Consider the following 26,573-nt stretch of genomic DNA (forward strand, 5'->3'; position numbering starts at 1 on the left):
GAGCGTTTGCATCACTTTGGCGTTGGGAGGGTGTCGGTTATGGCTTGGACGTCTGTGCACAGTACATAATGAACTGATAGGAACATCTGATAAGATTCATTCAGGCTTCAGTAATTATCGAGGCGCTTCCTGTGGTAGCTGTAAGTCAAAGGGTATGAAATCCAAGAAACGAGCTGTTGTAGACATGATTACAAGCTGGACACAGTACACCACAAGGTTCATGAGGTCATGTCCACCTCCGGTCCAATGTCCATAATCACAGAGCTATGATTTGCATGCCCTGATGACTGGAGACTGAAGTCCAACATCATCACTTTCTTAGCGTGTTCTCAATCCAGTCGGTATCCATATCAATATCGATCTGATGTAGAACTTCTTCCCACAGTCCCGGGTCATCGTTGATGTCAAAGTTGAAAGTAATGTCCCGCATCGTTGGTAGATCTTGTTGCAATGGCCACGGTGACAGCGCCGGAGGATGCTCATCAACCACGTTCGTGGATGGTGTTGGCCTCTGCGTACTATTTGGAGTGACAGGGACCTCAAGCACGGCGTCCTCTCTTCTCGTACGATTCGGACCAATGGCGGACTGCAGTTCAAGTAACAGTGAATGACGCGAGCCGAGGTACGTATTTCCACGGTCTGCCATGCCGCGAAGCAGATTCAGTGCCGTTTCCATCGCTCGGGAATTTGTTTCGTTATGTGGGAACGCAGCATTCACCATCACCAGAAGGAGGGCAGCAGAGAAGATATACTCCCCGTCCAGATATCCGTACGTGGCTTTGGGGCAGCACCATCAGCTTTTGAAAATCCCAAGCGGAATAGGGTCTACTCACCGACCAAATTGTGCTTCGCAGCGGCATCCATAATCACCGTGGTAGCCCGGGCTGCTGTTATGCAGCTGTCGATCACAGCTACCGTATTTTGAGACAGACCATCCTTCCAGTCTTCTGTAGCAGAACCTCGCGCTTCGGCATCCAATCGCCGCTGGATCACGTAGAATACCAGGGGTCTGGCTGTCATGTTCACACAAGAGTAAAAGTGTAAGAAGATCGACACCAGCTCGCGGTTGATATGAGTATCCAAGGCCGAAAAATCAATGCGCAGCCGGTCGGGTATCCGTCGCAGCCATTCAGACAAATCATTCGTTATACTTTGGACGGATGCTAATAAGTTTGAGCCGGATCGAGGCTTCTTACGATAAATTTCTAGCTTCACCGTTAGCCGGAGAGTTCCTTAGTAGGATCAGGGGATTTCTCACCTTCCCCAATTCTGCCTAAAATCCTGGACAGCTGGGTATAATACGTAAGCACAACTGATGGCCATGGAACAGTGGGGGAAGCTTCAGCTGGAATCGGCCATGTAGTCCCGATATCTTCATCTTGTATGGTGATCGGATTTCCCGACTTGACGGACAATAATCGATCCAGACTGTACACAGACCACCAAGCTCGGCGCCGACGGTTTCGGTCTTCTTCACTAATCGCTGGGTCCGAAACCTCCTGATGAAGACCTAATGAGATTGCCATGCGGAGGGCAAGGCCAATCTAGACACATTTACCACGTTAGCAGCTTCAATAGCATCTAAAGGGTATGCCAGACCTACATAGAGGAAGGCAGCGTCTCGCCGGTTGAGATTCTGCATATAATACGCTACATAGCATAGGACCTCCACAAAGAATATGGAACCTTCTTCATGGATATCGGGTAAAAAGCGCAAGGCATGTTTGAAGTACTTGAACCCCGGAGGGCCATCATCTCCGGACCATTGGTTTACCGAGTACATGAGACCAAAGGCTATGACGAGCAGAGCTTGGCAGTAAACTAGGCATAATTCTCGGTTGGAGAAGTCGGGCGGTTGGTTGTATACAATCTGCAGTCGTTCCTCAAAGTCCTGCGGGTGAATGAGGGAGAATATCGTTCCAATGTAGGCATACTGGACCCAGAACAACCGCTTGGCAAATTCAAAGGGTGGTAGTTGAGGAAGGGCCCGTGTCATCGACCGACGCAGTGATGAAGGATCATCATATAGCGGACGGACGTCCCACGCTAGATTAGTTGAAGTTGGATTCAACCGTTTCGCCAAATGGGTAGCTGATGATGCACCAACAAATTCTACCAAATGTTAGCGAAGATCATGACAGAGCATATATAACTGAAGATCACGCACGGTGTTCCCCGGACCGGTTCAGGAATAGGTGATCGGTGCCCTGATACCACCAGTCATCGCGGTCAAGAGGCACCTCGGTATTTGGGTACGGAGTGGATTGGGCAGGGCTAGCAGTGGTGAACAGTGAAGACTGGCGGCTGTCCTGTGAACGGGATGCATTGGCCTGGGTCTGGGCCTGGGCCTGAAGTTGAGCTCGCGCTTGAGATTGGAGTTGACGATAGTAACTTGATATCGAGTCAGTCAGGTGGCCTCAGCTGATGTGCCCTCTGAGTCATGTGCAGTACCTTTCGGGAATGGAAACGCGTTTCTCAGCTTCGGAGTAGACACACACTTGGCCGGCGTCCTCGCATGCAGCACATGGATACGGTGGATTGCCAGCACATCGGGTCTTTCTGTTTCGGCATCGATTACACCTATGGTCAACCGTTAGTCATCGTGACCCTACAGTAACGTACCCGCCCGTCACCTACGCTACGATGGACCGTCTCGCATTGGAGCGGTCTTCCGAACGATGTTGCAAACCACTTCGGTCCTTTCCCTGCGCCATTTGACAGGCAAATGAACATGTCGCACGCCCTTGGTGGGAGATGAGTCAATAAACACCGACTACAGGTACCGCGCCAGTCAATTTTGGTTCCTAATTTCAGTTGTGGTGCCGATCCACGCACACGCTGTTCTTGGGGACCGGTGGTCTTCCTGCCGGCGGAATTGATGCTGATGTTGTGGGTCCACGATGAATGAACGCACGGACATGCAACTATACTCCCCACAGATTCCGATTGGACTTTGACAGTATATTGACCTTTTGTCGTCTCGTGCAGAAGAGATTCATTCCCGCTAGCAGGACTGCAGACGGTGTGGTGTGTACGGAGTACGGTCGCGTGCCATGATAACTAGCAAAAGTGAGCGGATACGAGCCGGTTGTGGGACCCAAAGAGTCAAGCCCCTGAGGCTTGACTAATTATCGCTGTTATCAGGATGGCTATCAGTTCTCAACTCTTTTTCCCCTCTCTGCTTTCCCCACATTTAAGCGTTGGGTGGTCCCGTCAATGCAGCACATCGGCCCGATGGGGCACCACGTTTCCTGCAATCCATTACTTGAACAAATAGTAAGGTGAGAGCGATTAGTCAAGAACTGGAAAGCGAACAACCCTGATTCCACAGATAAAAATAAAATGTCGGTGGATAATAATTGGGGACCGTCGGAGTGAACCACAAGGCCACTGCCAATTTCCGGCTATTTTTCTTCCTTCGGGTTGCCTTCGGAATATCACGGCCCAAGAAATAGGGGACAATTTGGCAACGGTTGGGCGTGCGACTGGCAAATTTGAACAACAGCAAAACTCGGCCGTTTCTACAGGATTTTTAGAAAGATGCACAGTGTTTTAGTCGAGCATCGGCAATGGTTGTGTGTGTAATTACAATCTTAATCTTGGGGTTATTCGCCTTTGTGCGTGCGCTTTGCAACTACACCCGCTTAAGCACCGTTCCTGGTCCTCTGTCCACTGGTCTATCTGACTTGTGGAGGACATACGCCCGCAATACAGGCAACTATGGCTGTAGTGTAGCTGGCCTTCATAAGAAATACGGCAAAGTCGTCCGTTTAGGGCCTCGTTCTATCAGCGTTTCCGACCCTACAGCGATCTTCCCGGTCTATAATGGTCGGCCGAGTGAAAGGGTACCGTTTATGACGCGTCACCGTGGTATCTATGTACTGATCGATTGTGTAGTCAACATTTGAGCCTGGAAATAGTACCGTATTCGCCCAAGGCCCATCCGCGAGGTCGACCGATGTTGAAAGCAATCTACTGAGCAAGACCACTCGACGGAGGTGTCTAGAATCGGCAATGCGATATGAAGGCATCGTTGATCAGGCAGCCAACAATTTGATGACATCTCTCAGACAACAGCCCGTGGTGCACTTAACGACCATTCTTCAGGGCTTTGCCACTGACTTCATTCATCGTCTGATCCTGGAGGAATCGGTCACACAAGATATACCTTCCAACGCTCAGGGGGCAGGCTGCCACTGGTATAACTGCCCAACCAAGTGGTTAACGTTTCCAATGATCGAATATGCGCTCCTAAGAAGCCCGACCGCTAGATTAAAAAGGCGCCGTGGCATTTCCTTTATCCACCAGAAAGCTCAGGGAGGGATCAACGGCAGTCGATCGTTTAGGGCTACGGATGATCGTGCAATCAGCTCCAGGCTCGGCCTTCCCCAAAGCTGCGGCAATGCGGACGGCACATATGCCAATATTGCTATGGCTTTTATCTCAACGTTTTCCTCCTTGTTAAACCACGACAACGTCATGGCGAGACTTCGGTCTGATATAGACACGGCGTTCAACAAGGGCCTACTCTCGGACCCTCCTCAATGGCAGGAACTAGGTAAACTCCGTTTCCTTGATGCTGTTATCAAGGAATCAATGCGCCAGCTGCCTAGCTTGAGCTACAGCCATGAGGTCGTAACACCCCCCGAAGGCGCTATCGTTGCAGGGTACTACATTCCTCCGGGAACCATGATGGAACTTCATTCCGAAGCCTTACGAGGCGATCCTGGTATTTATGGAGAGGACGTCCATAATTATCGGCCGGCACGATGGCTCTGTGCTGACCCGCGACAACGATGGGCCATGAGCCAAAACTTACTACCGTTCAGCACCAGCATCAATACTTCTCCGAAGGCTCGGGTCGCCTGGCTGGAGTTGAAAAAGACTGTTGCTTTACTGCTCCTAAAGTTCGACGTGGGTTTTTTTTTTTTTTTCTGTTGCGAATAGTGCATTTGACTGACTCACATGATAGTTGCAGCTCATACGTCCTGGCGAAGGACTGATTCTCGGTGATAGGTCTGACCAGGGCTTGCCAGCCTTGATGACCTATTGTACCCCACGGAATCGCTGAGTCGTGAAATCACTATATAATAACATAGCATACTGTAGATACCCTTTTGGTTGATTGGAAATTCATACTTGATAAAGATAGATAGCAATGAGACATTCGGATTCCCCGATACACAATTTCTCCTTTGCGATGGCCGGATAAGACGCCACCTAAAATTAAAGCATTAGGGAGCGTAGGAGCTACGCACAAGTCCAAATTTCCTGTTTCGACCACTGCACTGTCACCGCTAGAAGGATGGCTTCCAGTTCTTCGGACAACGTCGACCGGCCATCGAAGAGTTCTCGTTGTGGCTGTGCACTAGCAGCTCCAGCAATGCCGCCAGACAGACATTGGGGCATTATTTTTGTAAGCAAGCCAAAAGATTGTGTGATGAGTGGGAAATCTCTTGATACAGCCACCTCCATGGTCTTTCCCTTTATTAACCATCAGGTTGCAAGACCATAATCATAATATTAGTCATCGGATACACCATCCATTAGGGCATCCCGATACTCTAATAACAGCCTCATTATCGGAGCGGATCCTCCCGTTCTGGGCATGGCGCGGGCCTTCCAATAGCTAGTGCTTATTCCTTTGACTTACATACCCTGGCGTATCTATTCATGGTATTCGCTGGTCGTCATATGGAAATTTGGGTAATACGGGACTTCTTTGTTCCCTTGGGGTCAACCCAATTTTTCTTCCCCCCTCCTCCCCTCTCACACTCCGACTCTCTCCTCCTTCCCCTGGCTCCCTTGTCCATGATTAAAAGATACCATAACAATGGCATCGGCTCCCGTGACGCCAAAGTCTGGCTGGGTGCAGTACCGGGTCACCAAGGGATTACGTGCAGTGGTCAGCCAAGTGTGTCGACATCCCATTCATACCTTGCTGGTCACTTCTCTGATCGCCACATCCACTTATCTCCATGTTTTGGAAGGCACCTTTCGTGCTGCCAACCTAGGTTTTGGTTCCAAGACTGACGCAGCCTCTTTGAACGTCGAGTCATTGCTCTGGGGCAGCCGAAGCCTTCGGATTAGCGAGACAAGCTCGTGGAGATGGCAGGTAGATGACCTGTCTAAGACGACTAAAGATGGCCAAGTATGATAGAAGCATTTCTTTTTAGTTCCTTCGATCCCCAAGGCTTACTTGCGCGCTGACTGTGACCGCGTTGCTCTCGCTTGCTCTCTAACCAGGTTGATCACCACTGGGCTCTTGTCACCCTTACCTTCCCCGGTGCCTCTGCCGATAGCAGCCCTGTCTTACTGAGCACACTGTCCAAGTCTGTGGATGCGGAGACGATCACGCCAACCTCCAACTTCTTCACCTCAATCTCCAATGAATTCTCACTGGCGTACCAAGTTCCGTACACCAAATTGAGCGATTTTCTAGAGGTGGTGGAATTCGTTGCCTCGGGTAAGAAGGATCATAGCTGGGCGATCAGGTCTCCTCACGAAGAGGGCAGGCTTTCGCTGGCCCGCTGGCTGGGAGGCTCATGGCTCTCGTTCCTTCACCGAGCCAAACATGCCGAGACTGTCGATTTGGTCATCATCAGTTTAGGCTACCTCGCTTTGAATATGACCCTAGTGTCTCTCTTCCGAGCAATGCGTCACCTCGGCTCGCGTTTCTGGCTGGCAGCTCCGTGCTGCTTTCCGGGGCGTTTGCCTTCGTGTTCGGACTAGGGGTAACGACAGCCTGCGGCGTACCAGTCGACATGTCTCTACTCTCAGAAGGGATTCCCTTCTTGGTTTTGGCCGTGGGATTTGAGAAGCCGATCCACTTTACCCGTGCTGTTCTCTACGCATCGAAGGAACTACAGCGTGGGTCGCAGCAGCACCATATGATTCCTAACGCCATATTATTCGCGATCAACAGAGAAGGGTGGTCCATTATCCGGTCGTATCTTCTTGAGATCGTGGCTCTCGCATTGGGAGCGGTCCTCCGGCCACGGGAACGATTCGGCCAGTTCTGCTTTTTGGCTGCATGGATGGTGCTCTTCGACGCCATCCTTCTTTTCACCTTCTACACCACCATTCTCTGCGTCAAACTGGAGGTGACCCGGATCCGGAACCCCGACACCCTAGACCTGGCAGATGAGCAACGTGGGCCGCGGATCTTCGGGTATAAGGTCAACCGGACCAGCGTGGCTCGGTGGAAGCTGATTATGGTCAGCGGCTTCGTGCTCTTCAACGTACTCCAGCTGTCATCATTCTTTTACCGCATGACGGGAAGTTTCATGACCAATGCCACTTTGACTCCAACCACCGTCAGCCCACTTAAAGCGGCTGCCAACGGCCTGAACGATATCTATTTGGCTGCTCGTGCCGGCGGAGTTGAGACACGGGTCACGGTATTGCCGCCGATCCGATATATCATGGAATCTTCTGGATTGAGTGCGTCTGCTGGGAGACATCCTGGATTTGACGGCGTGCTGGCCGGACTAGAAACACCCCTTGGTCGACTCGGTCTCATGGGCGCTTTGGTCCTCAGTCTTTACCTCAACAACCATCTGATTCACGCCGCCCGCTGGCATATTTCTCCTGACGCACTGAAACAATTTACGGCACCTGCACTCTCTTCGTCGCCCGCACCAGTCCCTAGTACATCTGCCCCTATGCCCCCTTCTCGCAGCTTTGAGGAAATCGACGCTCTGTTCAGAGCGAAACAGACGGAATCTCTGACGGACGACGAGCTGGCTGATCTATGTCTCCGTGGCAAGATCCCTGGTTACAGCTTAGAGAAGACCTTAGAGAGCAGTACCTCAACAGGATCCTCAAGCACAGCAACAACTAGGCTAGAGGCATTCACCCGTGCGGTTCGCATCCGCCGGACCGCCGTGTCACGAACGCCTTCAACTCAGGACCTCAGCGGCGGTATCAAGAACTCGCTGCTCCCCTACCGTAACTACAACTACGAGCTGGTGCACGGTGCCTGCTGCGAGAACGTGATCGGATACCTGCCCCTACCCTTGGGTCTCGCCGGACCCATGGTGATCGACGGCCAGGCGTATTTCATCCCAATGGCCACGACTGAGGGTGTACTGGTCGCCAGCGCCAGCCGGGGATGCAAGGCGATCAACGCCGGTGGCGGCGCCGTGACGATTCTCAAGGGCGATGGGATGACACGAGGCCCCTGCCTGGGATTCCCATCAGCGAAGCGTGCGCCGAAGCTCAGCGCTGGGTTGAGTCCCCCGTCGGCCATCAGGTCCTCACCGATGCTTTCAATGCCACCAGCTGCTTCGCCCGTCTGCAGACTCTGATCGTCGCCCAGGCTGGCACCTACCTCTATATCCGGTTCCGCACCACGACCGGCGACGCCATGGGTATGAACATGATCTCCAAAGGCGTGGAGAAGGCTTTGCAGGCGATGATCGCCCACGGGTTCCCCGATATGAACACTATTACGCTGTCCGGTAACTTTTGCGCCGACAAGAAACCCGCTGCTATCAACTGGATCAGTGGTCGCGGCAAGTCAATCATCGCTGAAGCTACTATTCCCGCCGACACCGTCCGGAAGGTTCTAAAGACCGAAGTCGATGCGCTGGTTGAGCTCAATACGGCTAAGAACCTGGTGGGTAGCGCTATGGCCGGTAGTATGGGTGGATTCAACGCGCATGCATCCAACCTGGTTCAGGCCGTGTTCTTGGCTACCGGACAGGACCCCGCCCAGAATGTGGAGAGCAGCAGCTGTATCACGACGATGAAGAAGTAGGTCCCCCCATCCCCCCACTTCTTGTTGTCCCTCTGCTTCCCCTCGATATGGTATCAATTATACCAACATGGAATGTTCTAGGATCGACGGCAACCTGCACATCGCTGTCTCCATGCCCTCGATGGAGGTTGGAACCATCGGCGGAGGCACCATCCTCGAAGCCCAGGGAGCCATGTTGGACTTGCTGGGAGTCCGCGGCGCTCATCCCACTGACCCCGGTGCGAATGCCCGCCGCTTGGCCCGAATCATCGCCGCGGCCGTGCTGGCAGGAGAACTGAGTACCTGCTCCGCGCTGGCGGCCGGTCACTTGGTCAATGCCCATATGCAGCATAATCGGAGTGCACCGTCATCGGGGTGAAATAGCCCATTATATTTCAGCAATCGTAGGGTTTTCTCTTGAGAATACATGTACAAAATGTTGAAGATAGGAGCTTAGAACCATACTCAGGACAGTATAATAAATTTATCTATCTGAAAAGAAGAAAAATCAAAAAAGTGAGCATTGGAATATACACACAATATACCTAGCATGTTTTGCATGATAATACCGAATTTCACCAAGAGTATTTTTGAAGGCAGGGAGATATTCGAACACAAGGACAAAAGAGAATAGATGACACTGCAATGATGCACACGTCGGGGACTTCGGGCCGGCACTTCCGCCGCCGTTGATCATCGGCCCGACACGTGACCGCGGGGAAGGACGCAATCGGCAGGAATGCGAAGCAAGACAGTGGATGTGGGCTCGCGACAACCAGTCGGAGACCAGAGCGACTAAAATGATGGAGGGTTCCATGGCATGTCCCGCTGTCGTTATCTCTGTCCCGCAACAAGACGGCGGGTGAAGGTATATTAAACCCGGGGAATGCCCACCTCGTCAGCAGTACTACGTCTCTCCTCCTCCTCCTTCTTCTTCTTATATCCTTATCTCTCGATCCGGTCAATCTACTAGCACACAAGCAACATGGCCGGAGACGGGAAAATCACCATCTCGATCGACCGGGGAGGCACCTTCACCGATGTACATGCCATCGTACCCGGGAAGCCTGACATCATCCTTAAGTTACTCTCCGTCGACCCCGCCCACTATCAAGATGCTCCCACCGAGGGTGTGCGCCAAATTCTCGAGCTCGTCACGGGCGAGCCCCACCCCAGAGGACAACCGCTGAAGTTGGATCGGATTGGCTCTTTGCGCATGGGAACAACGGTGGCTACGAATGCGCTACTGGAGAGGAAAGGGGCTCGGTCGGTCCTGCTCACTACCAAGGGCTTCCGCGATCTGCTCAAGATTGGTGACCAGTCACGGCCAAACATTTTTGATCTGTCGATGGCCCGCCCAGGGGTGCTACCAGAAGGCGTGGTTGAGGTCAATGAGCGTATTGTTCCGTGCCATCCCTCGGCGGATAAGGATTGCTTCTCCGGGGCTCGTATCGTGGAGGGTGTGACGGGGGAAAAGTTCCGTGTGGTGCAGGAGTTAGACCTTGAAGAGGTTCGCTCGGAGCTCCAACAGTACAAGGAGCAGGGTTACCAATCCCTGTCAGTCGCGCTAGTCCACTCATTCGCATACCCAGAGCACGAACGTCAGATTGGCGAACTTGCCGAGAGTATGGGTTTCTCCGTGACATTGTCCTCCAAGTTACAGCCGATGATCAAAATCGTCCCACGAGGCATGTCTGCCGCGGCCGATGCCTATCTCACCCCCGTCATCAAAACATATATCGACTCGATTTCGTCCAGCTTCGAAGGAGGCTTGGAGCGCCAGCGCGAGTGCCGCTTCGAGTTCATGCAATCCGACGGTGGACTTGTCGATTTTCGCCGATTCAGCGGGCTGAAGGCGATCTTATCCGGTCCGGCAGCCGGTGTGGTCGGGTTCGCAGCTACCAGCTGGGATCCTGTCGAGAAGACACCTGTGATCGGATTCGACATGGGCGGTACCTCGACGGACGTGTCTCGTTTCGACGGTCACCTCGAGCATGTGTTCGGATCCAAAGTTGCCGGTGTGCTCATCCAATCCCCACAGCTCGATATCAATACCGTTGCGGCAGGTGGCGGCTCTATTTTGTCGTATCGTAACGGACTGTTCTATGTCGGACCGGAATCGGCCTCCGCCCACCCCGGTCCTGCTTGTTACCGCAAAGGAGGGCCATTGACAGTCACAGATGCTAATCTGTTCCTGGGCCGCTTGCTACCTGAGTACTTCCCGCACATCTTCGGCCCCGACGAGGACCAGCCTCTTGATATCGAAGTGACGACCAAGCTTTTCAACGAGTTGACTCAGAAGATCAATGCGGAGCGAAAAGAGAAAGAGCAGCCGGAGTACGCTCCGGAAGAAGTTGCTCTAGGGTTCTTGAAGGTGGCCGATGAGTCGATGGCTCGCCCTATCCGCAACCTGACCCAAGCCCGTGGTTTTGAAACTGCCTCGCATCACCTAGCTTGTTTTGGTGGCGCTGGCGGTCAACATGCATGCTCGGTTGCGGCATCATTGGGTATCTCACGCATTATCATCCATAAGTACTCTTCTGTCCTGTCCGCGTACGGGTTGGCGCTGGCCGAGGTGGTTAAGGAGTCTCAGGAGCCGGTCTCCGCTGACTTTGAGACGTCTCAGTCAAGCCTCGAGAAGCGCTTCAGTGACATGACAGATAGCGCTACGGAAGAAATGAGCACCCAAGGATTCTCAGCTGATCAAGTGCGGCACGAGCTGTACCTCAATATGCGCTATGAAGGTTCCGATACCAGTTTAATGATCTTGAAACCGGAAGATGAGTCGGGCTTCCTCGAACAGTTCAGACCCGGCATCGCAGAGAGTTCAACTTCAATTCCGATCGAGCCGTCCTGGTGGACGACATTCGTGTGCGTACGATCGCCTCATCAAAGGTGCGCACGGAGAAGAGTCCTCTGGTCCAGTTGCGGGAGGCCACCTTACAAGATGTGAGCGGAACTCCGGACAACACAACGAAAGCCTACTTTGACGGCTACTCTAGCCGCATTGACACACCAGTGTATCTCCTGGACAAGCTTCAGAAAAATGCTCGCGTCCATGGCCCTGCTGTTATCATTGACAAGACCCAGACTATCGTGGTGGCTCCTACCTCCGTGGCCAAGATCCTGGATACTTGCATCGTTATTGATTTGAAGGAGGAACAGGCTATCGTCAACGGTGTTCCCTCCGAGCTCTCATCCGAGGTCGACCCTATTAGATTGAGTATCTTCGGTCATCGTTTCATGTCCATCGCTGAACAGATGGGTCGGACCCTGCAGAAGACATCCGTCTCGACCAACATCAAAGAGCGCCTAGACTTTTCCTGCGCCCTGTTCTCTCCAGATGGCGGCCTCGTGGCCAATGCGCCCCACGTACCTGTTCATCTCGGTTCCATGCAATTCGCCGTTCGCTATCAACACGAGAAATGGTTGGGCAATCTGAGGGACGGTGACGTCTTAGTTGCCAACCATCCCAGTTGTGGTGGAACTCACCTTCCTGACATCACAGTAAGTCAATCCTACTGCACGCAAAGTCATTAGCAACCCTAACAAAACCATATAGGTGATCACACCTGTGTTTGACAGGCCAGGTGGGAGCGAAATTATGTTCTATGTCGCGTCTCGTGGCCACCACGCAGATATCGGCGGTATCCTGCCAGGATCGATGCCACCGAAATCGACCGAGCTTTGGCAGGAAGGTGCAGCGATTGAAGGAGAGAAAATCGTGAGCAACGGCGTATTTGAGGAGGAACGTATCATCGACCTCCTGGTTAACAAGCCAGCACAACACCCGGGATGCTCAGGCTCGCGGTGCATTAGCGACAACCTCTCGGACTTGAAGGCTCAGATCGCCGCTAACACACGCGGTATCGCCCTGATCCAGTCCTTGTTCGCCGAGTACGGCGTCGAAACTGTCCAGAAGTACATGTACGCGATCCAAGCCACGGCCGAGACGGCCGTGCGCAACCTCCTGAAGGATCTCCACAAGCGCTTCAACGGCGAGCCCCTGGAAGCTGTCGATTACATGGACGACGGCACTCCGATTAGACTGAAGGTCACGATCAACGAGTCGGACGGATCCGCCGTCTTCGACTTCTCTGGAACCGGGCCCGAGGTGTACGGAGGCTGGAACGCCCCTATCGCTATCACCCATTCGGCCATCATCTACTGCTTAAGAGCCATGATCGCCTCAGACGTCCCTCTCAACCAGGGCTGTTTGGCACCTATCGATATCCAAGTCCCGTCACCCAGCATCCTCTCGCCGACCAAGACGGCAGCTGTCGTGGGCGGCAACGTCGTAACATCGCAGAGAATCACCGACGTCGTCCTGAAGGCCTTCCGCGCCTGCGCCGCCTCCCAAGGATGCTGCAACAACCTGACCTTCGGTACCAACTCCAAGGTCGACCCGGACACCGGCGCAACCATACCCGCTTCGGCTACTATGAGACCATCGCCGGAGGCAGCGGCGCAGGACCCACCTGGAAGGGCGAGTCCGGCATCCACGTCCACATGACCAACACACGGATCACCGACCCGGAGATTCTCGAGAAGCGGTACCCGACTCTGCTGCGCCAGTTCACCCTCCGACCCGGCTCGGGCGGAAAGGGACTCCACCCCGGTGGTGATGGCGTCATCCGAGACATCGAGTTCCTAGCACCTATGGAATGCTCGATTCTATCGGAACGGCGAGTCCATCGTCCCTACGGTCTGGAAGGGGGAGAAGATGCGCAGTCCGGTCTGAACTTATGGGTCTCCAAGGATGAGGAAACGGGCGAGGAACGCGTCGTAAACATTGGCGGTAAGAATACTGTTTCGATGAAGACGCATAATCGTGTCGTGATCATGACTGCTGGTGGTGGTGGTTGGGGCGCTGCATAAACCGGAGTTCTCTGCTTGTATTACTTAATGGTGTAAATCTGAGTTCGCGATGATTGTACGGGTTTTTTATGACTGATAATATACTTTTTTTTTGAACTGTACTCATGGAAACTACCACTGTAACGTTGGGGAGTGAGTATACCACTCGGATTCGCACTACCCGCAACCGTGGACCCAATCAGATGCTACCCTTGCTACTCTGCTCTGTATATCGGTTTAACAGAGAAGAATGCCCCCCAATGCTTTCAGAGTCAGGGTAATACATTTCCAGGATCCCGAGGTCCATCACCAAGGCAAATGAGTCTAAACTGATAGTAGAAAAGCAACCCAAAACGATAACGTCCATTGCCTGACAAAACGCTCCATGAGCCATTGTATCTGAAACATGTTCTATCATAAATCATACCGGAAATCTTTCTAAATCTCGTGATCTATCATGAATCTACCGTGCGTCCTCTATCACAATGCGTCCCTCAAGACGTGGGGAGATACCCGGAGTCCAAGTCGGGGTAAAACCAACATCGTCCGTGCCGTTCAACGTGGTCGGCCGGAATCCAGCCTTCTGCATCCATTTGCGCACGACGCGTCGGGCTAGTCGAAGTCGGTGCTCTTCCTCTGCGGCGGACTGTGCGGGCAGGGTCACATAGTTTGTGGTGGGCTGGGGAGAAGTCAAGATTTCTGGATCTGAGTCGGAATCTGAATCCATGTCCTCATTACCCTTGACCTCTGTCTCCGGACTTTCTTCCGTGTCAATCTCTGGGAAGCGGCCATAGTGATAGTATTGCTTGGTCCGTTGGAGGGTTGGTCGCTGGGGCCGTACTGGAGCCTTCTCGGTTACCGGAGAAGTTTGGCCAGATGCTGGCTTCAGCCAGCCATTGCAATGAAGGTTCTGGTGCACAGTGCCCCAATGGCGTGTCAAGCTCTTGCTCCAGCGCTGCCACCTGCCCATCACCTTCAAGCTCAGGAAGTATTGCCGAAGGAGGGTGCTAACTAAGATTCCGCTTTCCTCGTCGACAACCTCCTCTACTTCGCCGCCAGCAGACTGCACCAGCAGCGACGCGAAGCCGTCCTTTCCACGGCCCATGTACCCTCGCGTGGCAAGGGAATACGTCCGGTCGTACTCGATCGGGTGCCCTCCGATCTTCGCCCAGTTAATGCGCGAGCCGGACGGAGCGGATGGGTTGTAACTGAACGCAATGTTCGACACCTGTGGAAACCGACCCTCTAGGGCGGGCAATTGGCTCACACCGTTCTCTAGGGCGTCCATTAGAGCTCGTCCTTGGACACGGAGCAAGACGATCGGGTCTTCGAAAGGAAAACAGTTTAAGATATCTTTCAGTCGCAAAATTCCCGGCGGATAAATCTGGTCGCCGCGGATAGTACCACCAGCCATCATGGCGCAATCAGCGGCATAGTAGAATCGCATCAGGTCGCACACAAAGTTCCCTAGGTTCGACTCTCTTTGGCGGACGGTGGAAAATCGGGCGTCCAGCGGCCGGACGGTGTAGCCAATAGGTTTCTCCAGCTTGGATTTCAGGCTGGATGTCAGCTTCGCCACCAGCGCCACGGTCGCTGGGTCTTCCGGAATTGATCGGACCATATCGCGCCGGACAATGTTGAAATCCCATCCTGATCCATCTGTTTTGCGCCACGCTTCGATGTAGCTAAGCTGTTTGAAGTCTGTACCGGAGCGCAGAACTTGAATCCCGTTGACGATAGCATGTGCGTAGTAGTGATCGTGACCTCCCAGAATGATATCAATGAAGCCCGGTGGAAGTCTCTCCGCTAATTTGTAGTCGTTCGGTTCGCGTTGGTGGGTGACAGCGACAATGATGTCGGCGCCTTGTTCACGGAGACGAGGGACGAGTTCGAGGGCGGTTTGGGCAGCGGATTTATAGATCAAGTCTGGAGGAAGGGAGTTGATGGTTCCGAGCCTTGAATACGTGAGGACTGGAAGTGTAGCATATTTATAAGTTGGAGACAACCTACCATTCTCTCTCCCCAAGACCGATCACGCCCACTTTAAAGCCGTTCGATGAGGTCAACATCCGGGTTCGCTCACAGTTCGCAATTGGGATATCCTCCCCCAAGGCTGGATCAAGGACATTGGCTAACAACCATGGGAATTGGCACTGGCTACGCAGATGACGCAGCTGCGCAACACCGAAATCAAGATCATGGTTCTATCACACACGTACATGTCAGACCCTCATTACCTTCATCGTACTGGACATAGGACACCCTCTCCCTGCGCGAACAAACATACCCCAACACATGCGACATCTGTGCCCGCCTTGTTCAGAAAAGGCACCATATGGCGTCCCTTGGTGACCGTGCTTTCGAGGCTGGGGTTGAAGGCATCTCCGGAGAAAAAGGTGAGGATGTCTGGTTGTTCAGCGAATCGGGGATCCGAACGGTAATGATTGATCACGGATTGGAACCGAGACACACCACCGACTGGCTCCGCCGACCCTGCTCTTGACTCCGGATATTGGTTAGTGGATTGTCGTGACGGAGGTCTAGGGAAGGGGGTCTGCATACTCCACGTGGTAAACATCATTGTAATGAATGAGACGAAGATCGGGGGTTCCGGTTCGTTCGGAAGAATGGGTGATGGTGAGCCCGTCATTTTCCACGGCGGACATACTGACGAGAAGAAAGACGGTGACCGAGTGAATTAAGCAGGATGATGACAGATGAGAAACAGAGGAAGAGGGAGCAGGAGGAGGAGGAGGAGGGGGAGAATCACTTGACACCAGCGGTGACCAGCGCAGTGGACACCCCAGGCATGCAGGCACCCGGGCCACCGTGGATCCCCCCTCTGTGGTCCGGGCCAATCAACCACGGAAAGATTACCTACGGGATCTCCACCGTCCGTGGGGATCATGACGGAATTTAGTCCTTACTAGTCCCTACTAGTACCTTGGTAGTACTAGTCAGCCCAGGTATCAGATCAAAGACAGTGAGCCGAGGTTACCCAAATAGAGTGGTATTAACATTGTTGTACATTCCCAGAGTAGAGTAGATAGCTCAGATGGGTCAAAAGATCTCAATCGCCCAAAATCATAGTATACTAATATTTCCATGTCATCATCAAACGCTCAAGTTCGCTATGATCCCAGAAACGCCTCGCCGAATAACCAAGAAGAAAAAAAGAAAAAGAAAAAAGGGAATGGGGAAAGGGGAAAGAGTCCGCTAAAAGTGTGAAACAGAGTATGAGAAAGGTATTCTGCGCCTGGTCTAATAATATACGCCCATTAAACGCGGCGTTCGGTCACCGTCCAGCGCCGCTTGACATGGAGCTCCTTCGAAGGACCACTTCCCCATAGACCTCGTTGGGACAGCGTCCTCTGGGGCAACTGTGGCGTCCAATCTGACGACTCCTCCGGCTTCTTACTAGAGTGGTGGTCATTGCCGTTAGTCCCATTAGACCCCGACCAGGAATCACCGAAATTGGGGATGATATCGTCCGACGCGTCCCCGGCGGAGATTGAGTTGGAGCCCCAAAGGCCGCCGGCACCGCGAGGAGCGGTGGAAGGTCGTGAAAATGTCCACGAACCGGTGCCCGGTCCGGACACAGCAGAAGGACCGATCACGAACCCACCCTGTGGTAACGACGGGCGGGTCGTAAATCGTGGGCGATACGCGGATGATGGAGAACTTAAACTACTAGGCGACGGAAGGACAGACGTCGACAAGTTCGGGACCGGTCGTAAATGGTCGGTCGAAGCCACCAGCTGTAGCTTGTAATCACGCAGCCCGACCTGCTTGTTTCCGGAATGATACGGCACGACGGGTCCGCCGATCGCGTCCACTTTCTCTGGGACAACCACACGGTTCTTCTGGACTGCTAGAGTGAGGGACGCGGTATTGATATCCACGAGGGCGGGCTCGCCAGTGATCGCTCCGATGAGCGCATTGCACCCTGCCCCATGAGTAACGATCACCAGGATCGTGTCGATAGCCTCGTCCTCATCATCAGATATCTTCGACTCCTCCGCGCTCTCAGACAAGGATAATTGCGAATGACGCCGACGCCGACCGACGGGAAGGGATGCATCGTGCTCCTGATACCAGCCAACCATCCGCTCCAGTCCGGTATGAAACCGCGTGTGCATCGTACTCCACTCTTCGCCGTACTCTCCACCATTTCCCCAATTCGGTGGGTCTCGCATGCTATCCCATGGATAGTCGATCCTCAGACAAGCATCCCGAGCGTGCGTGACATAACCAGTCGGAATCGGGTCGGACGGCGAGATGGCATAACTCGGTGTCGGGGGCATGTACGCACCATCGGGGATGGGCGGGAGGTTGGTGTTAATTTTGCTGAGCAACCTCCGGGTGCGTGGGGTGTCTGCGGACCGCAGGGTATCACAACTGCCGGCCCGATTTCGCTGTCCCTCCCGACGCTCATTTGATGTGTACGCAGAATAAGCCTTGCGATCTTCCTCTTCAATAGGGGGGGACAGAGGCTTGCTGCCAAGACTGCCCCAGCCACCCGGGAAAAAGCCCGTAGGGGGTTTGGTATCGGCTTCGGGCACGATGCTGTCCCGTCGTAATAGTTCGGCCTTGGCGGCGGCGATCAGCCTTTCTGACTTAGGGGGCGGGGTGATCTCCTCGAAATAGTCTGGACACAGCCATTCGCCGAGAAAAGCGTCGACGCGTAGAAGACATCGCTGATCACCGGGAACAGCAGGGGCACCAGACACCGCGCCAGTGGTCGGCTCCTGTGCTGACGGCATGACGGGGGCGGATAGGAACCCATTGGGCTGGCTCCAACCCGAGCCTGTTACTGTGCTATCAGGATAGTGCTGGCTGATCCCGGAACTGATGGCGATAGAGGTCTGTAGACACCGAAGGTAGGGGGAGGAATGGATAATGATTCGGCGCTTTCGCTTGGAATTTCGGGGGCGAAACGACGGCAACGTCTCGCCATCTGTTTCCTCAGGGAGGATACCGTTATCCAGGGACTGTAAAACATTGACAATACGGGCCCCCAAAGCACGGGATTGAAGCCAACCGCCATATGAAAGCGGAGGATCGTACGGGGTTGGAGACGTCAGATGCCAGTTCTTATCGGCAGCATCTAGACGGGCACCATGTCTAATATAGAACGAACGGTCAGCAAGTTTCATCCACAAAGAAAGAGAAGAGGAACAAAGATCATAACGAAAATGCTAAAAGTCTTTGGAACGTACCTCGCAATAACGATCGCGGCGGGGGCTTTCCCCATAGTGTCAAGTGCGGGATATCAAATATCAACTATGGAGCGTTTTGAACGCAACTGAAGGACAGATGAAGAGAGGGAAAGGAGAAGAAGTGAGAAAAGAAAACGGAGGTATGTGCTCTGTCCTGGCAAGCGAAGCGACTGGAGAGCCAAGTCAAGGACTCAAGGCAGCAGTGGAGTTGTGACTCGTTGGATGTTTCGACCCTCCGGCGGGGTAAAAAGGGGAGGAATGAGAACGGATCAATAGTCGTCTATAACCGGTTCACGCCATGCGCCTCGAAAGAGTTGTGGATGTATATTTCTGTGCAGGTGAGGCAATAACAAATATGAGCGATCAACGGATGCAAGGAGTTGATGAAGACATGGTGCAGACAAAACATATCATATTGGGGATTGTTTGCCCTCCCCGTCACGCCCCGTCGACCTGCGCGAGTTTTTACTTCTCGTTTTCTTTTTCTTTTCCCTTTTTTTTTGCTTCTTTCTTTGACAGCCAGCATGTGATTTGGATTATGTAACTGGGTGAGGTCATCGGATGTCGTCATGAAGCTAACCACCTTGGGATGGTTATGTACGGTAATGTCCCCACAATGCAGTGGTTACCTAAGCTTTGGAGTGCACAACTGGTCCTCGGCTGATTGATTGACTCTAAAAGTCCGGGATGCATCCTTTAGGTGCATTTGGAGTTTCTACTAGCAAGTCACCCTCAAACCTTAATCCTCATCTGCAGGCATCCCTCAAGCCGGGAATCCGGGGGATTTCTTGCAGGACTCTGTACTAGTAGAAGCACTATGTCCTCCCAGGCCGCTGCCTGGGGCACAGATCACGTGTCGGGCATGCATCGCGCAACAACAGAGACAGAGAACTTGGGTTTCACTCAGCTCAGGCCAAAGTAGTTCACCAACTATTCGTTATAGTATCGAGAGATAGCTTCCTGATTGACTAATCATGACAATAGTCAGTCTGATGAAGGCTCTACAATCATAAGAGACTAGTTTGACTTCCACCAACTATCAGAGCTAGAGAGATATATATATCCACACCACGGCTCTAAGAGGTAGAATCCCTATTTACCAGAACAGCACCACTTGGCAATGCCCTTCCTTTTCCTTCCGCTACTGGGAGCCTTCGTTATTAATTCGCCTAATCTAGTCTGCGCAACTACCGTGCCTTATCAATCAGTTTGGAATTAATTCCGAGCCATGTCCCGTCGGGGTGCGGACATCGAATCCGACGGGAATCGAGTGGATCCCTGGTACGCCCCAGATGTCGAGCGCGCAATGATCGAATCACCTTTGGCAAACCTGATTGAGCACACTCACTAATCAGTATCAAGCAAAGTCGGCGTGGGAACCTAGTGGATATCGATAATGGGTTAAGGGATTGTTCTTAATGGATTGTCCCGACCATGGCAAATATAAAGGATGCCGTCCCCGACTAGTAGGACGGGTTCCCTCTGCAGCTCCATCGAGGGACTGATATACCGAGACATTATGGGAACCCTGGGAATCAAGATGACGGAGCCGCATAAGTACGATGCGACACCCTCTCCCTCCGCGTCGAGATCCGACATCAGCCGCGATGAACTGGATGGGAAACTGCCAAACGACCCGAGTGATGATCCCGAAGCACTGACACGCACTGAGACCACTCTGTCTGCCGTGGTACCGCCGAAGGAGCCGTGGCGGGAGATCATCTTCGTAGTGGTGGTCTGCATGGCTCAATTCATGACGCAAGCGGGTCTGTGCATCTCGATCGCCCCGGTGTATATCATCGGAAAGAGCTTCCAGACGTCCATTCCCGGCGAATTGAGCTGGTTTGCGGCGGCATACAGTTTGACGGTTGGCACTTTTATCTTGGTCTGCGGTCGGCTTGGCGACGTCTTCGGTCATCGACTGATGTTCATCATCGGTTTCGCATGGTTCGGCCTGTGGTCTTTGCTGGCGGGTTTCAGTGTCTGGTCGAATCAGATCTTCTTTGACTGCTGTCGCGCCTTTCAAGGAATGGGGCCTGCCATGTTACTCCCGAATGCAATTGCCATCCTCGGGCGCGCATACCCACCAGGCTTGCGCAAAGAGATGATCTTCAGCTTCTTTGGAGCCACCGCGCCGAGCGGGTTTATCGTCGGGGGCGTGTTCTCCTCGATCTTGGCACAGATGGTGTGGTGGCCGTGGGCGTACTGGGTCCAAGGTATGGTGTGCTTTGCATTTGCTGTGCTGGGTGTTTTAGTCATTCCGCACACGCCGCGACCTCGTTTCCAGAAGGACCTTCCGCTTTGGGTGCGACTGGATCTGCTAGGAGCAGCGGCCGGTATCATCGCCCTTGTACTGATCAATTTTGCATGGAACCAGGCTGCGTTGGTCGGATGGACCAAGCCATACACCTACGTGCTGCTCATCGTTGGCGTTATCACCTTTGGCGGCTTCTTGTGGATTGAACGCATTGCTCAATGCCCGCTGCTGCCAACTTCAGTCTTAACCGGTGACCTGGCATGGGTGCTCGGATGTATCGCTGCCGGGTGGTCCAGCTTTGGCATCATTATCTACTACTTTTACCAATTCATGGAGGAAATCAAGGGTGACTCTCCGTTGTTAGCCACAACCAAATGGGTTGCCGCGGCTCCGTCTGGTGCCATAGCGGCTCTGCTAACGGGATTCTTGCTCGGCCGACTCCCCCCTAGTGTCATCATGTTTTGCGCGATGATCTTCTTTACGACCGGTCTGTCCGTCTTTGCAACGGTACCCGTGGACCAGAACTACTGGGCGCAGGCATTCGTAGCTAGCCTTATCACGTCATGGGGCATGTAAGTTGACTACCTTTCCTAACCAAACATTTCCCTTCTTAACCTGTTGCGACAGGGATATGTCCTTCCCATCCGGCACGCTCATCCTCAGCAATTCGATGCCTCACCACCATCAAGGCCTCGCCGCATCCCTTGTCACCACCACGGTAAACTACTCCATCTCCCTGGGGCTGGGATTCGCCGGGACTGTGGAGTCAAACGTGAACGACGGTGGACAAAATATCCTCCGAGGCTACCGAGGAGCTCTCTACCTGGGTATTGGCTTTGCAGGGTTGGGTCTCGTGGTCTCGATCCTGTTCATGTTTGTATCTTGGAGGCGCTCTCAGGCGTCGCGTAAGTCTGGCTGAGTCTGGTGATAACACTGGAGTTTCTCGACTAAGAGGCAATGTACATATCGTGTCAATGAAGGTTTTTTCTTTGCCCATTGGTATCTAATCTAATCTAATCTGAAGGATGAGGTCATTACCCGTGGGTTGACCTTTCCGGGTGGGGAAAAGTCCCGAGCAACACATTAAACAACAGGCACCCACATTTCAAAAGTACTTTACTGAGTATCCATCTCTTTCCTGGACATTCCTATGGTCCTCAATGACGGCACCATGGAGGCTCATAATATAGCTGTCGCCACCATCGCGGCCCAAGTCCACCAATTCCACAAACATCAACAACCCTTCCGCATCTACCATGGCGCCACAAACAGCACGCGACAATCGCAACACAGCGCAGCCAACACCATTAACACCGCCCATTTGAACCATGTCCTGGCTGTGGACACAGACCGCAAGACAATCCTGGTCGAGCCGAACGTCCCCATGGACGAACTCGTCCAGGCTACCCTACCTCACGGGCTCATCCCGCTGGTTGTCATGGAATTCCCCGGCATCACCGCAGGCGGCGGCTTCTCCGGAACGTCCGGCGAGAGCAGCTCCTTTCGACACGGATTCTTCGATGCGACCGTGAACCGGATCGAGGTCGTCCTAGCTAACGGCGACATCCGTACAGCCTCGCAAAAGACACCCGATGAGCAAGAACTCTTCTGGGCGGCGGCCTCATCCTTCGGAACCCTCGGTGTCGTAACCATGCTCGAGATCCAATGTCGCGAAGCAAAGCCCTACGTCGAACTGACCTACCACTCTGCCTCCAGCATGTCCCAAGCGATGACAGTCTTCCGGGAGACCACCGCATCCCCCGACACCGAGTACCTGGATGGCATCGTCTACGCCCCAGACCACATCGTCGTCTGCGCCGGTCGCCTGGTCGACTTGCCCTCAGACAAAACCCCCATCCAACGCTTCACACGCGCCCAGGACCCTTGGTTCTATATCCATGCGCAGCGCCAAACCCGAAAAATCCACCGTCCGAACGCCGAACCCCCCGCCTCGGTCACCCACTATGTCCCGATCCAGGATTACCTCTTCCGGTACGACCGCGGTGCATTCTGGACGGGTCGCTATGCTTTCAGCTACTTCATCACGCCGTTTAATCGCATCACACGGTACATCCTGGATACCTTTATGCACACTCGAATCATGTATCACGCCTTACACGAGAGCGGGCTCTCAAAGCAACACATCATCCAAGACGTGGCAGTGCCGTACAAAGCGACGGGGGAGTTTCTCAACTGGCTCGATAACAAGGAGACCTTCGGCGCGTATCCGATTTGGTTGTGTCCGCTGCATCATTCGCAGGGGATCATGGCTCGCGGCGCTGAAGCAGGACCACATCAATCTCAGAAGGAAGAGGACCCCGATGACGACGGGGACTGTCTGATGAACTTCGGTCTCTGGGCGCCGTCCCCCTATGCGTCGGATACGGGGGCATTCATTGCGCAGAACCGGCGGCTGGAGGACAAGGTAAGGGAATTGGGTGGGAAGAAGTGGCTGTATGCCCATGCGTACTATACAGAGGAGGAGTTTTGGTCGATCTATGATCGGAAACGATATGACGCATTGCGGGAGAAGTATCATGCCACCCATTTGCCGGATCTGTATCAGAAGGTGCGGGTTAATCTGAGTCCCAAGGGGGATGGGGCGACCGAGGGATGGGTCAGCTGGATGAAGAGGATGGCATGGGAGACGTGGCCGGTGTGTGGGTTGTACGGAGTATATAAGGCTTGGAGAGGCGGTGATTACTATCTGATCAAGACCAAGAAAGACTAACGGTGGGAAGTAATACATTTACTTTCCGCCGTCTGATGTTGATGCAAGCGGACGAGGGTATTCTTCTAAACTATTCTTACATGGACATATATTGGGTGGCTAGCATCAACGCCAGGACAGAAATTGTAAGAACATCAATGGTATCATAATATATCACATCGCGCTGTTCATTGTAAGAGCCACGGAGTTTAAGCGCACGAGATTTCGTATGGACTGTCCGTCCAGATTACTGCACGCCTACTGGCCGTGCCCCGGCCAGGTTCACGACGCGACCGCCGCCAGCCGCTGCCAGACCACCACCCGCCACTGGCGGCGGAGGTTGGACCCAGCCCGGGACGCGGTCATCTTCCGATTCGCGGGCGGAGATAGTCTGCCAGACATTCGGAAAGCCGGTTGGCAAGGCGCCGCGCAGGCGTGCACCGGGAATGGCGAACCGAGGATTCTTGTGGGTTAAGTAGCCGCGCATCAAGCCCTGGGTAAGGAGGGACGCTAGGATCGATTCAAGCTCTCGCATCATGGGCGTTGGCTTCCCTTGGTCGGTTTCCGAGTCTAGCTCGACTCGGTGGGTGTATGGATCTAGTTCATACTGAGAGTAGTCGGCGTCAGGCTGTCCGTCGACTAAGACTCCCGGTGAGCTGGGCTGCCATTGACCCATGACGTCAAAACATCCGTCTGGCGCGAGGAAGTCGTCGTATTTGGACAATAAGTCCGGATCCGGCTTGAATTCCGGGCCATCGACCTCGTTCACGCCAGCGAAATCGTGATCGGGGAGTTTATACACCACTTGCGATCCGAACTCGTTGTGCCCGGCCTGTGCGTCGCGGTTTTGGCCGGATGGGGCGAAACTGAGAGAGCCCTGCGAGGACTGTGCATGGTGTGATTGGAGCCATCGCACTGTGGTTTCGAGTTTGTGGAGGTACAGGAAAGGGGGAGGTCCGCGCTGGGCGGAGCCTTGGGGTTCACCATGAAAGCCGCCGTGGATGAACACTTTCCGAGCAAGCGCCCGCCATACGAGGATTTCGCACCGATTGCGTAGGGCAAGGAGGATGCCCTTCTGTGCAAACCATTCAGTGGTCGGTGAATCCAGCGCCAGATGCTCTCGGAAGGCAATGTAATCGCCGCGAACGATGAGTCGACAGATCGGAACGAATTTGTCGGCTAGGCCCTCTGCTTCCGGCCGTTGCAGCAACTCCAACGAAGGAAAGCGACCCATGATCATGTTGCATGGTATGAGGTAAGTTAGGATGACTCGCTTTTGGCTGAGAGCCTGGCGATGGCATTGGTCGTAGGCGGATTGAAGGGCGATCTGGGCGGGATAAAAGAGATTGTTGGAAAAGAGATATCGTCCGAGGTAGTACAGGTAGGTCACTCTCTGGGAGGCGGGGAAGTATTTCAGGGGCGGGGACTGGGCGCTGATACTGGAAAACATCTGTTCTGCATTTCGGAGTTTTCCGCACTGGAGTCATCTGGGTCAGTTCATTCGAGCGGTTGTAGCGGGCATGGATCCGTACCTGGAAAAGCAACTTTAGGCATAGGTTGGCCATGAGATAGATGCCCACCCGCTTGCCTTCGGGTTTGCCGTGGACCCCCGGGGTCCCGCTGCGATCCGTGAGGCACTTGATGAATGCCTCTCGGACGACATTCGCGGATTTCTCGACCAAGGTCACTTTCTCGATGCTCTCGTCCTGATCCGAGCGACCCTCTATTCTCAGCAAATGTGCGATCAATTCGGGACGGCGATCGAGGCCCATGGCCAGCTTTGCGAGGACTTTGGAAAGGTAAAGGACGGTCGGCAGCACGATCACGCCATATTGACTGTCACCGAGCGCAAGGACAGACTGGCTATCCGCAGAAACAATCAGTAACCGCCCAGGACGACAGGAGCCCAGCGCTACGTTCGATGGTGGTAATCTACCATCGAGTGTAGTGCTAGGAAAGATTCAGGCGAAGGACTTACTTCACCAGCCCTTTCAGCAGATTGTAGGTTTCGAGCAGGTTGTCGACGTTCACGTCGCGGAGAAAGGTGAAATACAGCTTCATGAAGGTCGGAAACGCGGTCCATGAGCTGCCGTTCTTGGTGCGCGGGACGAGCCCTTCGCACCGGCGCAGGAGATCAGCCTCTTTTGGTCCATTGGGATATTGTTGCCGCAACTCCTCGACCATCTGTCGGTAAATGTCGGACAACGGAGGTTCGATCTGTAGGAAGTCCTGGAGCTTCGAGCCGTCGCGACTCCGAATAATCTCTGAGACCCCCGACAGGAACCTGTCAAGGACCGGAGCACCTTGCGTGGCCATTTTTGGTGTACGGGCTCGAGGGAAATGGTTGGGCGGAGCGCGTCAAGGAATGAAAGCTGGTGGGGGAATGAAAACCGTCATGGGGGGTTGGAGTTCGCACGACGCGTGGAGGGAGAGGCGTTAGCGATAGTCGCACATGGTTATCGGAATTCGAGATTTCGTCTGCCAGTATGACCAACCAGGTGGAATTGGTCCGTGGAGCTTGGTTGAGTCGACTTGGAAGATGACATTATCGATGGCAGTTCTGGTGGATGCGACCGCCCTAGACCCCATCGGGAACAGGTCACGTGTCGGGGCAGAATCCCGTCTCTTGCGGTGACAGAGTAACAGAGCACCGTTCCATACATACGGTCTTGACCAGTCTCATGAACAACACAAATACGACACAGTATTCCTACGGATTCATTGCATATCCTAGAGTCAGTCGGTGATGTGGACTGGTTGGACGTGGTGGATGATGTTTCGTCAATTGAG

At 53.6% G+C, this 26,573-nt stretch overlaps 9 protein-coding genes across 9 annotated transcripts; 5 read left to right on the forward strand and 4 right to left on the reverse strand.

Moving 5' to 3' along the window:
• Window positions 1-310: 310 nt before the first annotated feature.
• Window positions 311-2,714, reverse strand: ABOM_007605 (transcription factor domain-containing protein; the record flags this gene model as incomplete). The annotated part of the gene is made up of 7 exons (XM_022534734.1): window positions 311-777; window positions 834-1,205; window positions 1,259-1,544; window positions 1,604-2,112; window positions 2,168-2,391; window positions 2,452-2,580; window positions 2,638-2,714. 7 exons carry the CDS (start codon window positions 2,712-2,714, stop codon window positions 311-313), a joined length of 2,064 nt encoding a protein of 687 aa, XP_022387539.1.
• Window positions 2,715-3,569: 855 nt separating this feature from the next.
• Window positions 3,570-5,071, forward strand: ABOM_007606 (putative cytochrome P450 monooxygenase; the record flags this gene model as incomplete). The annotated part of the gene is made up of 3 exons (XM_022534735.1): window positions 3,570-3,845; window positions 3,898-4,914; window positions 4,973-5,071. 3 exons carry the CDS (start codon window positions 3,570-3,572, stop codon window positions 5,069-5,071), a joined length of 1,392 nt encoding a protein of 463 aa, XP_022387540.1.
• Window positions 5,072-5,833: 762 nt separating this feature from the next.
• On the forward strand, window positions 5,834-9,119 carry ABOM_007607 (HMG-CoA reductase; the record flags this gene model as incomplete). Its single annotated transcript, XM_022534736.1, has 5 exons — window positions 5,834-6,151; window positions 6,247-6,466; window positions 6,781-8,039; window positions 8,102-8,757; window positions 8,843-9,119. The coding sequence occupies 5 exons, from the start codon at window positions 5,834-5,836 to the stop codon at window positions 9,117-9,119; spliced, it is 2,730 nt and encodes a 909-aa protein (XP_022387541.1).
• A 606-nt stretch (window positions 9,120-9,725) lies between these two features.
• ABOM_007608 (5-oxoprolinase) lies at window positions 9,726-13,618 on the forward strand (the record flags this gene model as incomplete). The annotated part of the gene is made up of 4 exons (XM_022534737.1): window positions 9,726-11,484; window positions 11,544-12,247; window positions 12,303-13,125; window positions 13,200-13,618. 4 exons carry the CDS (start codon window positions 9,726-9,728, stop codon window positions 13,616-13,618), a joined length of 3,705 nt encoding a protein of 1,234 aa, XP_022387546.1.
• A 442-nt stretch (window positions 13,619-14,060) lies between these two features.
• On the reverse strand, window positions 14,061-16,263 carry ABOM_007609 (putative 5'-nucleotidase; the record flags this gene model as incomplete). Its single annotated transcript, XM_022534738.1, has 4 exons — window positions 14,061-15,552; window positions 15,608-15,801; window positions 15,885-16,095; window positions 16,160-16,263. The coding sequence occupies 4 exons, from the start codon at window positions 16,261-16,263 to the stop codon at window positions 14,061-14,063; spliced, it is 2,001 nt and encodes a 666-aa protein (XP_022387547.1).
• A 612-nt stretch (window positions 16,264-16,875) lies between these two features.
• On the reverse strand, window positions 16,876-18,851 carry ABOM_007610 (uncharacterized protein; the record flags this gene model as incomplete). Its single annotated transcript, XM_022534739.1, has 2 exons — window positions 16,876-18,721; window positions 18,817-18,851. The coding sequence occupies 2 exons, from the start codon at window positions 18,849-18,851 to the stop codon at window positions 16,876-16,878; spliced, it is 1,881 nt and encodes a 626-aa protein (XP_022387583.1).
• A 1,484-nt stretch (window positions 18,852-20,335) lies between these two features.
• On the forward strand, window positions 20,336-21,992 carry ABOM_007611 (MFS transporter; the record flags this gene model as incomplete). The annotated part of the gene is made up of 2 exons (XM_022534740.1): window positions 20,336-21,645; window positions 21,701-21,992. 2 exons carry the CDS (start codon window positions 20,336-20,338, stop codon window positions 21,990-21,992), a joined length of 1,602 nt encoding a protein of 533 aa, XP_022387582.1.
• A 252-nt stretch (window positions 21,993-22,244) lies between these two features.
• ABOM_007612 (FAD-binding oxidoreductase) lies at window positions 22,245-23,804 on the forward strand (the record flags this gene model as incomplete). Its single annotated transcript, XM_022534741.1, has 1 exon — window positions 22,245-23,804. The coding sequence occupies one exon, from the start codon at window positions 22,245-22,247 to the stop codon at window positions 23,802-23,804; it is 1,560 nt and encodes a 519-aa protein (XP_022387581.1).
• A 226-nt stretch (window positions 23,805-24,030) lies between these two features.
• Window positions 24,031-26,099, reverse strand: ABOM_007613 (uncharacterized protein; the record flags this gene model as incomplete). The annotated part of the gene is made up of 3 exons (XM_022534742.1): window positions 24,031-25,260; window positions 25,316-25,646; window positions 25,762-26,099. The coding sequence occupies 3 exons, from the start codon at window positions 26,097-26,099 to the stop codon at window positions 24,031-24,033; spliced, it is 1,899 nt and encodes a 632-aa protein (XP_022387580.1).
• Window positions 26,100-26,573: the final 474 nt, after the last annotated feature.

This window comes from Aspergillus bombycis, assembly GCF_001792695.1.
Source record: "Aspergillus bombycis strain NRRL26010 chromosome Unknown contig00064, whole genome shotgun sequence".
NCBI lineage: Eukaryota > Fungi > Ascomycota > Eurotiomycetes > Eurotiales > Aspergillaceae > Aspergillus > Aspergillus bombycis.